The 11,140-nt window shown below is 43.2% G+C and overlaps 2 protein-coding genes across 2 annotated transcripts; one reads left to right on the plus strand and one right to left on the minus strand.

Annotated features, from left to right (window-relative positions):
• Positions 1-712: 712 nt before the first annotated feature.
• On the plus strand, positions 713-2,807 carry LOC112292416 (stress-response A/B barrel domain-containing protein DABB1). Its single transcript, XM_024540874.3, has 3 exons — positions 713-1,339; positions 1,668-1,945; positions 2,181-2,807. The coding sequence occupies exons 1-3, from the start codon at positions 1,019-1,021 to the stop codon at positions 2,386-2,388; spliced, it is 807 nt and encodes a 268-aa protein (XP_024396642.1). The 5' UTR covers positions 713-1,018; the 3' UTR covers positions 2,389-2,807.
• Positions 2,808-3,190: 383 nt separating this feature from the next.
• LOC112292415 (basic leucine zipper 63) lies at positions 3,191-8,883 on the minus strand. The gene is made up of 7 exons (XM_024540873.3): positions 7,474-8,883; positions 7,198-7,261; positions 6,859-7,048; positions 6,628-6,703; positions 6,198-6,323; positions 3,704-6,038; positions 3,191-3,584 (listed from the first exon to the last, which is right to left on the minus strand). The coding sequence occupies exons 1-6, from the start codon at positions 7,990-7,992 to the stop codon at positions 5,715-5,717; spliced, it is 1,299 nt and encodes a 432-aa protein (XP_024396641.1). The 5' UTR covers positions 7,993-8,883; the 3' UTR covers positions 3,191-3,584; positions 3,704-5,714.
• Positions 8,884-11,140: the final 2,257 nt, after the last annotated feature.

Genomic DNA, 11,140 nt, shown 5'->3' on the forward strand with positions numbered 1-11,140 from the left:
ATGCAAAAATTATTGCCTTATATGAAGCATCTTAAGAATGTATTTGGTTGCAATCAATTGATAAACTCATTCAAACAACCTATGGACTTTCATATGATGATTCTCCAACTATCTTGTATGAAGATAATAATGCTTGTATTGCACAGATACAAGTTGGTTTCATTATAGACGATAGGAGGAAGCATATTGATCCAAAGTATTTTAGTTATACCGATGACTTGGTTATTGATCAAGTACTTAAAATCAAAAAAATTGAATATGCAAATAATCTTGCTAATCTCTTCACTAAAGCTCTCCCTTTGTGCAACCATCATTGACTTACTTTTGACATTGGCATGCAGCGACTTGCTTTTCTTGAGCAAGAAAATTAATGAATTCTTGAGATAATGTTGTACTCTTTTTCTTTTATCTATGATTTTGTCCTTAAATATAATAAGATTTTTGTAGATAAGGTTTTAATGAAGCAACAATTATTGATCTTACAAGATTACAAAATATATATATATATATATATATATAGATAGATAGATAGATAGATCATAATTCTATGCATATAAAATATTATGATGAGTGAGGAATGTTGAGAGCATTAAATGTAGCAAGAGCTCTCCACACTATTTACTGTACTCTACAGTAAATAGTGTAGCTACAATGTTTCAGTGTTTTGAATCTACTGGGGAGAAACCGTTTATCTTCTCCTCTGTCTAAAACATTCTAAACACTGTTAACGATCGATCCATTGCTTCCTTGGTCCCACTTACAGTTCGTGCTGGATCGTCTGTGTTTTAAAGTTCGTGGATTTTACATTTATCGATTATAATCTCTCGAATGGAAGGACGAGAGACAACGGTCGGTAACGATGAGATGAACGCGGGGAAGAGCGTCGTTTCGGAGGGATTCCGGGGGCGCGTGTTAATTCTGACTTGTTTGACTGGGTTTTAAGTGTTTTCCTTATTATTACAAGGATTGTTTTCTGGTTGAGTTAAGCAATTGGCCGAAGAAGTAACCGATTGGCACAATGGGTGAACCGGTGCGGGAGCCGTCAATTGTGTCCGTAGAACCGCGCATGCGGAGGCCTTCGTCAATTGCGGAAGCATCTCTGCGAGGGCGAAGAGTATCTGTTGTTGCAGCTGAAAAAGCCTCTCTCAGTAGAAGGCAGTCTCATGCTGCATTTCTTTCTATGGCACCGGGATTTACAGAATATGTGGTCGAGCACGTTGTTTTGTTTAAGGTTAAAGATGACGCGGATCCAGCAGAGAAGAAAGCGATGTTAGATGCTTTGCATGAGCTTCGCAGCCTGAATGGAGTGCTGGAGCTCACTGTCGGTTCAGCACTCTCGGTAATTGACAAGGAATTTTTGGGCTTAGCAATTGGACACGGAAATTAGGTCAGCGGATCCGCGGCAAATGGCGACGGCCACTGCACCTGTTTTAGAGATTGTAAAGTGCCATGCATGCCGCCGAGATTCCAACCTTTCTATCACGATGTATTTCGCAGAGGAGACTGCTCTTTTTTTTGGCATTAGGCTAAAGATTGATTTCTCAGTCCATTTTAATGTGCAGAGAATTGATGTAAATTTTTCTTCAGTGGATTAGCGATTCATTGGAGAGAAAAATGTTGAGTGATCGTCCATGGTCTACAGGTTGTGTTCACATTGAAATTTGCAGGTCCAGGGAGGCAAGTATACGCATGTTTTGCATGGGCGTTACAAAGACAAAGCAGCTTTAAAAGTTTACCTAGTACATCCTGATCATGTCAATATTCAACAGAAGTATATTCAACCTTTGACTGAGGATATTATTGCGTTGGATTGGGAGTGCATCCCTTGTGGTCCATACATTAAAAGCGTTGGGGCCAAGCGCATCACTTTTGTGAAAATCAAACCAGAGACTACAGCAGATGACATGAGGTTCTTGGTTGAGTCGATATCACAACTACCCTCTAAGTACGTCAACACTCCCAGTGTCTGTGTTTTTTGTTTTGGGGAACACAACATACTGATTTTATGGAAGAAGATGAGGCAGGTCAAGATCATGAGCAATGGAATGCATCTTGTTTTCAGGAGCAGACTTTTACATCTTAATTCATGTAGAAGTTCTTCTAAACCTTCCTGCATGCCACCATAACATCAAACAATCTTTCAATTGTAAATTCAGTATGAAGTTGGAACCATTTGGCAGGTGTCCCACGGTCGGCCAGGCAAGTGCAGGCAGCAATTTCTCACCGGAGAGAGCCAAGGGTTTCACTTATGGGATTATGGAGTTTTTCCCCAGCACACAGGAGGAGGAGGAAGTATATTCCAGTTGTGAGCACATGGCATGGCAGGACACAAAACTTAAGCCCGTTGCAGCAATTCTAATCCATGCAGATCTTCATGTTGGGGAATAGAGTTCAGATTCAGATCCTAGTCCTCAACCAGCAGTTTAAGCATTAACAAGGCGTTGGAGTGATTCATAACGTTTGAGCTAACGTCTGATCTGATCAATGCATTTACAACAATCCGTAAGATTATGATTGAGCATTCCAGGGTAAGAAACAGCAGAAGGTTAAAGAAGAGGATACTGAAGTATGCTGACTTGTACATTAGTCCACACCCTCTGGCCTGCTTCTCCAATATGTGTGGTCACACGTGTTAACAACTGCGGCATCGCCTTGTCATGTCTCAAGTGTCAAGTTGAAGAAACTTCTGGATACGTAGGCTCACCGAAGATTGTGCATTTTACACCCAGACACAATTCTCCACTTTGAAGATAACGATTACTTTGCTTAAATCACAGTTATTGAAGAATTCCCAAACAATTGCAGAATTATTTTCAACTCTGCCAACATGAACTCTAAGAAGCAGTTAACAAGCATGAACATCGACATACTGACACAGAGAAATCTGAGATTCACTACGGACTTCACAAGCTCTTGCACAATTGTTTCAATATGTGGATCAAAAACACAGTAACACAGTAGATCTCACTTGAGAGTGCCCTAGAATCAGAGCAACGTTCCATGCTACCCTAAAGGATCTGTTGATCATCCGCACAAATCCCTGTCTCTGCGTGCAACAACAAGACGTGGTCGTGGGCAGTGCGAATTTGATAGCCGGAACCATGGGCCAAGATGAACATTCCGATATCAAACTCATCATAATCGGGTGCTAGTTCAATGCTGGTAAACACACATCTTACTCACATACGCATTTGTAGCCTTAAGACAATCAAGACCAAAATATGGTATATGCAATACTGTGCCATATATGCAAAATAATAGCACAATAGTACATTTCGTCCGTCTCAAAGCAATACCCTCGAGTTACAGTCCGAGAAGAGATTCCTGCTGTTCTGCTGCCACACTAAGAGACGGTTGTATCAATCTGTAGAAGGAACTTAATCAGTCAGGTACACCTTCGAAGAGATCCACAAAGGGACCTTATCTACAGACAGCCAAAAGCCTCTATCCGTCATCTGAAGTCTAGAAGGCAGTTGAATAGTCAACTTTTGATGGGGCAGAGAAACAGTGGTGACGCTTCGGAAGCATGTTCAAGTGCACATCTTCTCCTGAGCAGGCTCTCCGAAATTTTCTCCAAAATTCTCCTGGGCAAGGTGACATCAAAGCTGCGTGACATCAATTTGATGAGGATAGTTTTGGTACAAGAGGAAATGACAACATACCAGCAGAGATTATTTAAATCAGGGAATGATCGAAAACTTACAATATCTTGATGCTCAATGCAGCAACTGAAAGCACCTCACTCATCATCACTGTCGTCGTCCTCGTCCAAATCCCCGCTGCCAAAGTCGTAGCTAACAGGTTGCGCAGTACGTCTCCGAGTCCGTGAAGGCAAAATATTGTCTGGATTCACTTCGTCTAGGGGGTCCTCCGACAAGTCACTGTCATCATCCTCGGCACCGTTCTCCGCATCGCTGTCGTCGCTATCCGCTTTCTTCTTCCCCTTCATCTTCCCCTTCCCTTTCGAGTCTTTCGAATGGGTTGGCACCACAGCTTTCCCTTTTTTCGCAGAAGAGGATTTGATTGCTGGCTTTGCAGCAGGCCTCTTGGCGGACTTTTTCGGCGCACCAGAATCCTCTGAGTCCTCATCCCCAGCGTCGTCCTCGTCCTCCTCGGACTCCCCAGAAACATCCTCTTCCTCGGACGTGTCGGAAGCGCTGTCCCACTTCGTCTCCACTTTCTTCTTCGCAGTCGGCTTCGCCTTCACCTTCCCCATACTGATGGGCTGCGAGCTTTTCTGCACCTTGCCTCCTCCCAATCCCTTCACATCTTTCCTCCCTGGAACCGCCCTCTCTACGGCTACTTCCTTCGGTTTTTTCCTCCCTCCCGCCTCGTTATCGGCTTTCCGCTTCGCCGCCATGGCCTGCAACATTTTTTTCTTGTCCTCCGACATGGCTGCAAAGTCCAGACCCAACCTGAAAAAAATCACAAAATTCACAATACCGTCGAAACGACTCAACTCGAGGTCGTTACCGTGGCCCCTCTCACCTTTCTCCAAGCGCCAAACCCCAACCCTAAAACCCTTTCCAAAGTCCCGTTGCCGCTCCCTGCAGTGGGACGCCTGGCTGCTCCCTGTACGGAGCTACCGGACGGCTCCTTTGTCCCGCTCCCCTTTCCAAGCTTGCTTCGAGTATGCAACCACTACGAGCGCTAGTTCTGAGCTTGTACAAGCGTGGTCTGTCGCATGATATTCTGCATAGTTGGCCGAATCTAACAGTATCTTTACGACCGACTTGAGGTTAAGAGCCGTTGGAGACAGGATGGTCAGACCGCTCGGTTTGGCTCGGCTTGCCTGCAACCTCTCGGTCGGTTTCGCTGTATAATTTTTCTAGGATACGTTCGCAGGTAACTATTTAAAGTCCAGAACCCCCGAAGTGAACAGCTTTTTCAAAAGTACTGTAAGCTTTCGGTTTACACATTGTCGGTTCGAGTTGCTTGCCAGCAACGATCGTAAAAAACGAGGTGAAAATGGGACGTAGCTACGCAACGCGTAATAGCAGTCCACTACCCGGGCACAGACTGACCATACCAACTGGTTTCAGGATTCACTGGGGACACAATCTGAACAAGTCCGAGGAGCATGGAACGGTAGCAAACATATCACGGTGTCAATTTTTGAAATTACTTAGAAAGCGTTAAGCAATATCAACAAGCCTCGTCGCATCTCGCAATGTAGAACAAATCTCATTAAAAAGCTTTCAAGACCTGAGGTGAGAACTTCAGAGACTAAGACATGAGCAGATATAAAGAAAAGAGATTCAGCAAAAGTAACATTCAAAAATAGCATCAGTATGTGTAAGAGAGTCGCAGACATGATCAAATTCAATGCGGGATTTAACATGAGCAATTCAGACGAGCTATCTGTAGGTGAATAACTATTCAAATACGGAAAAAATTAAAATTTAATACTTTCTATTGTGGCAATACCTAGGCAACACGCTCAGCTTCTCAGTTCATCATAACCGCAACAACTATTTTCAAGTCTCAATATCAATCTCAGACTACGAGCTTTTATGCATGATACGCAACCTCTCACGCACTAGCCATATTATGTGCACCCTTCCAATTAAGAAACCCTCTGTATTTCTGGAGCATAAACGTCATTTTCTCAACATTTTCCACTTACCCTAGACTCTTGTTCCTGACTAATACACGCGAAATAACTGGTGGATACATCGATTTCACTCTTCGACATCTTAGTGTGGAGGCATTAATCAGATGCCATGTCCCTGCACGATGGCAGGTTTATCCATTTCCCAACCACCCCAAGCCGCTGTATTGCAGGAACTCCCATTGCGGACACGCATATGCTCCAGACCGGCAATCCGTTGCATTGATGGCGAACGCCATATCTTACCCCCAATGCTGCATGGATGCTGTTGTTGCTGATCGTAACGCATCATTGAGCTGTGCCTCATTTGCTGCGGAAGTGGTCTCTCACTTATCATGATCGGGGAGATAAAGCTCAAATTGGAGTCAGGAATGAAATTTACCATAGGTTGACCCTGCTGGGCCACCATACCTTCTGTCATTTTCACCTGCACACCAATACAGCGGAGACTATGACTTGAATCCCTCTTCACATGGGAACCAGAAATTGCATTCATTAGCCCTAGACTTAAGTTGCTTTGAGGTCGATTTACCCATGATAATCTGCAAATAGCTTGAAAATAGAATCTCAAAAAGTGGACGAATACCTTGGCACGCAACGCTTCAACATCTGCCTTCAGAATACGGTTATCAACAGATGCATCTTTGTGCATGTAAGTGATCTCTTGCAATCTTTGCAGAAGCGTGGAATTTTCGGCCCTCAATTGCGCAACCTGCAGCAGCATTTCACCCATATATGCATTGTGAATGGAGAACAGCTATGTCAAATAGATGCACAAGCTCACATACAATGCAATCACTCTAGCACCAGATGTAAATCTGGGCACTGCAAGGTGAGAGAATATGCAATTAAAACGGGTACCGCAGCTAAGAAACACAGCTGTCGCCCTACAAATTCAACATTGAAGTGAAACACGCTTCCCAGGAGAGCGAACGATTTGGCATTACAAGTAGACGTTTACATCCAGTTTAGAGTTTTCACATTAAACGAGATCATAAAAAAGCACGCTTTCTGACCTGCGTTTCTAGGTCACTCAAGTGCGCCTGTTTCTTTCTGCGTGAGCGTCTCGCAGATTCACGATTTGAAAGCATTCTGCACCACGCAAACAGTCACTTGAAATCCAAACAATCCAAGCGCCTTACGAAAAAGGCTTGGTGGAAAAACTCATCCGGGATCTGGACGCCAACTTCAATTCCTGATAACAAGAAATACACTTTACCTTACACCAAGCTTCTCGGATGACATACCTCTTTACACGCTTAAGGTCACCTCGTGATAAATTTTCATTCAGCATGTCATGTTCTTCGTCATCAGAAAGTTCTGAACCGCTGGTGGTAAGTTTGAGCTTCCAGGTTGATGCGTCCACTTCAGGTTTTGGCGACGACGGCTTAACATCCACACGTGCACACCGAACTTTGCTTGCCAAAGTGCTAGTGGCTGTCAAGTACGAGCACTAGGTTAGAATGATCCGCATACTATTTGAACAACATGACCGTAAAAAATATCACGCAAAACTCTGAGTACTCGCACAAGTGGCAGTGTACAGGAACAGTGACAAACATTCTGAGGGTAAAAATTCACATTACCAGATAATTCGATCGCAAATTTCGTTCGCGAAGTACCTTCATTACGTCCTCCCTCGCCACTCACCTGTTTCCATTATCCCCGAAACCAACTTGTTAACTATCTTGAAACATACTTAACCATAAATCAACACCATCCATCAATCAGGATTCCATTCTTAATGTCTGCAAAACAACAAAACTCGAAAAGATGACACACGATTATCACCTAAACTAAGTCTAAACTCGAATATATACTTTAAACAAATCATGTCTAGGAGAACTTGAGGGGGTACGCACTCTGGAGAGAGCCGCTGCAGCGCACGCCATTGCCAACTTCTGTTGGAGAAAGACCTCATATTCCTGGCTGCTGGAGTCGCCCACGGATGCTGCACCAGTGGAGAAAGTCGAGTATATTCTTTCGGCGTCATCTTGAATAACAGAAAACATGGGATTTAGCGCATCCTCAATCACCACTGCGTCGTCGACCTCGACAGAGTTTAAGGCGTTGTTCATGGGTAGGAGGTCCTCAGCACTCGCCAACATGAATGGAGTAAACTCTGAACTGAATCTTCCCGACATTTGAAGATTGTAAGAGCTCTGTTCATCGTGATCCCGCATCTCATTGGACTGAGATTTTTGAAAGCGGTTCTTTGGGCAGTTTCCTCCGCAGGAAGCAGCAATCGTGTTCTCCTTAGAAAATTCTTGGAAGGAGAATTCATAGGCACTACGATCCATGCCGCTCTTCACCAGAGTAGCAGCAGACGATTCGCCCCAGAAAGTACTCAGGAAGTTGTCAATGGAAGAGGTGCGATCCATATCCAACGTGGAAATAAATCAGCGAGGTATGTGGAGGAGCTCTAAATCTTAATTTTTCTGATAAGCTGACCAAGGCTTCTCTCTATCCTTCTCTTTATATTAGAACTTTTCTGAGTTACACTTTCCCGAGTGGAATACTAATCCCAACCCCTGCTCGCTCCACTTTGTTGGCGCTCTTCCAATTGAGCAACACATAGAGAAAAATCTAATAATTCGAATGTTCGCTAGGTCAACGGAAAGTTAACAAGAACAGTGAGGCTTTTCATGCATCAAGCTCTTCAAAGGACGGATCTCCTTCGCTTCTCGATATTTATCATGAAAGATTACCAACTCAACAAAAGATATCAAAGAATCCTCAGCGACTTCACAAACAACCGTACCAACACTGTTGCTGCTGTCTGAATACAAGACAGAGGTAGTTACGACAATCGATCCAAATTCCCAAGACGACTCTCCCGAAATCTCCGTGCATCGAAGCTGAACGAACTAGTCCAACCTCCTAGCACAAACTGTAAAAATTCTACAAAGAATCACTAAAGCGCAAGGCCGTCACCCGTTCGACAACGTTGTCAGCCAGAAGCAGAAACCTGTTCCTAAACAGAACCAAACGGTCTCAAACACTCCAGCACCGAGCAAGACAATCTCTCAGTGCTTGACACAATTTTTCCCACAACCGACAGGACTTCGATTCAAAATTCCGCACCGACTAGAAAGGCCAAAATCCGATTGCTTAAATCACAGACAATTGCGCCGCAGGCTACATACAAATCAAGACATCGAACCACCTCGGTTGGCAGTGAGTGAAGTGAACTACTGCAAAATTATGTATCGACCAAGACGCACGAGTTTATACACTTTGGCGGAAAAAAAATGCGGGCCCACCCCCGCCCGATTAGAGGACCATCGGCGAAGAACAGTAATGGAGTAGAGATGTGTTTAAAGAATGTGAGTGCATGTTGAGCCCGGGAGATGCGCATCGGACGGATTTGCCCGCCGACTGCTGTGCATCGAGCGGCCACATGCGGATAAATTATGTTCTTATCCAAGAGTGACGTGCTTCAAGTCGACTTCAAGCCATCGATAAACCAGGCACGCTGCTCTATACCAGAGTCTCCGTTCCTACAGACTAGCTGCATTGCGGTGGAGTAGGCCTTCTCTTCCGTCCTCTTGTCCTGGAAACTTCGCTTCTTCGCTTGGGCTGCGCGTTGTCGGTAATCCAGCTCGTTCATTCATCGAGCTGGAAATTCTGTCCATTCCGGGATGGTTAAATCTTTCATGCTGTTGCATTTGGATAGTTTAAAGTTCCTAACTATTGGAATTTTGATGTGCGCAGAAAATGTCATCCATCCGAAATTCAAGTTATTCGTCGCCAAGTTGCTTGTGTTTTAGACGGATGCATTGCCCAAACACACACAATAGGAGCCACACTCAGTGATCTCACCTTTCCACCGTTGGAAGAAGCAATTACAGCAACCATGAATGAGTTTGGATATGAGACATAGCGCTTGTTAATCATAAATTTCTAGACATGTGTTCACTTAGCATTCTTTTTTTTTATTATTATGATTTATTGAATATATTTAGTATAATTTTATTTAAATATAAAATAGTAACTGAATGCATATTTATTTGGTATTACAATATATATATATATATATATATATATATATAATTTTAAGTACTATTAAAATATCAAACTAAAATTTATAAGTTATTTTTTTCAACTTTTGCCAAATATCTCTTGTATTATTGATGTATTGTGAGTCACTTAATTGACTCACCTGGGTATTTAGTATAAAAAATACACTTATTGTGCTTAAAATCACAGATTTTGTGAGTTAGTAGTAGAATTTTTAGGAGAAAAAGAAAATAGATTGCTAATATCAAATATGCAATCTAGGGTAGAATTTAAATTTCCATGTTGGAGATGTTTTTTGTATATAACATTTGATGATGGCCCAATGGGAGTAGCTCTCATTGTCGAAAGGAAAAAGAAAATTCTATTTTAATAATAGTTCTTAAAAAATATCTATATATATATATATATATATATATATATCTATACATATATAGATTCATAAAATAAAATAAAAAAACCAAAAGGATAGAAAACAAAATAGAGAATAGCAGAGAAGAAGAAGAAAGAAGAAAAAGAAAGAGGAGAAGAGAAAGAAAGAAAGACAAAAGAAAAAGGAAAAAAAGAAAAAAGAAAATATTTAAAGAAATGAAAGGTGATCGAAAAGGCAAGAGGCTGCCCCAGTTCTCCCTCTTGGAAGTTTTTTTTCTACATTAATGTGAGCAGCTGCAGCGGTGCTGAGGAGAGGACGTCGTCATCCATTCTGATCGGCGACTGGGTGTCAGAGGACCGTAGCGTTTTCGAAGCGATGGACAACAGTTTTTTTTTTTTTTTTTTTTTCCTTTTTTGTTCCTCATTTTCGCTGTGGGCAGCGACCTCTCTCTCTCGGATTTCCGGCTGGTTGCGGGGGTTCTGGAATCGGGGTGTCTGTGCGGCAAAGGCTGCGATGGTGCTCCAAGTTGTCGACTAGGCGTGGTGTTTTGGTTCTTCTCCTTTTGACGAAGGGAATGAATGCGTTGGATGGAGCTCGAGAGAGCGGAAGCAATGGCCGTTTGACATAGTTTTTCTATGTGTCCCTTTTTGTGAGAGTGCTGCGGTGCAGCAGTACCTTCTTAGTTTTTCTTTTGTGTGCGGGGAGTGCCAGGACTGTGTGATCCTTGGCAGTGTTATGGTTGGCGGTGGATCTTGGTTTTAGAACTATTACAGTGTGACCACAGATTCTTTTTTATTCTTGCGGCGAAGTGGTGCGGCGGCGTTGCAGATATTCGACCTGTAGTTGTGCACGGGAAGGCACCTCTACATTTTTTCTTGGTTTTTATTCTAGTTCATTGGGGATTGTTGGTCCGTTCATGGATGGCTGGAGTGGCAGCAGCATTGCAAATCATCGCCACGGCTAGAGCATCGGCACGCTGTGTTGCATGGCGTAGTGCATGACTGCTAGACAACCCTTTGTCCTGAATCGTGGAGCTCCTTGACCAAATCTTGCTGGTAGCGTCAAGTTTTGTGTGTGCATTGCGGTGGATCTGCGGTTGTAGACGTGAGCTGTTCACGTTTAGTGTGGTTGTAAGGAGC

Source organism: Physcomitrium patens, chromosome 15 (assembly GCF_059467195.1).
Source record: "Physcomitrium patens ecotype Gransden chromosome 15, ASM5946719v1, whole genome shotgun sequence".
Taxonomy (NCBI): domain Eukaryota; kingdom Viridiplantae; phylum Streptophyta; class Bryopsida; order Funariales; family Funariaceae; genus Physcomitrium; species Physcomitrium patens.

Excerpts from the sequence above, each read along its gene's own strand:
- LOC112292416 (XM_024540874.3), top strand. The coding sequence starts at position 1,019 with ATGGGTGAACCGGTGCGGGAGCCGTCAATTGTGTCCGTAGAACCGCGC. Across the intron at positions 1,340-1,667 it reads CTGTCGGTTCAGCACTCTCG|GTCCAGGGAGGCAAGTATAC; the intron begins GTAATTGACAAG and ends TGAAATTTGCAG. Across the intron at positions 1,946-2,180 it reads ATATCACAACTACCCTCTAA|GTGTCCCACGGTCGGCCAGG; the intron begins GTACGTCAACAC and ends ACCATTTGGCAG.
- LOC112292415 (XM_024540873.3), bottom strand. The coding sequence starts at position 7,992 with ATGGATCGCACCTCTTCCATTGACAACTTCCTGAGTACTTTCTGGGGC. Across the intron at positions 7,262-7,473 it reads CTGCAGCGGCTCTCTCCAGA|GTGAGTGGCGAGGGAGGACG; the intron begins GTGCGTACCCCC and ends TAATGGAAACAG. Across the intron at positions 6,039-6,197 it reads TTGAAGCGTTGCGTGCCAAG|GTGAAAATGACAGAAGGTAT; the intron begins GTATTCGTCCAC and ends ATTGGTGTGCAG.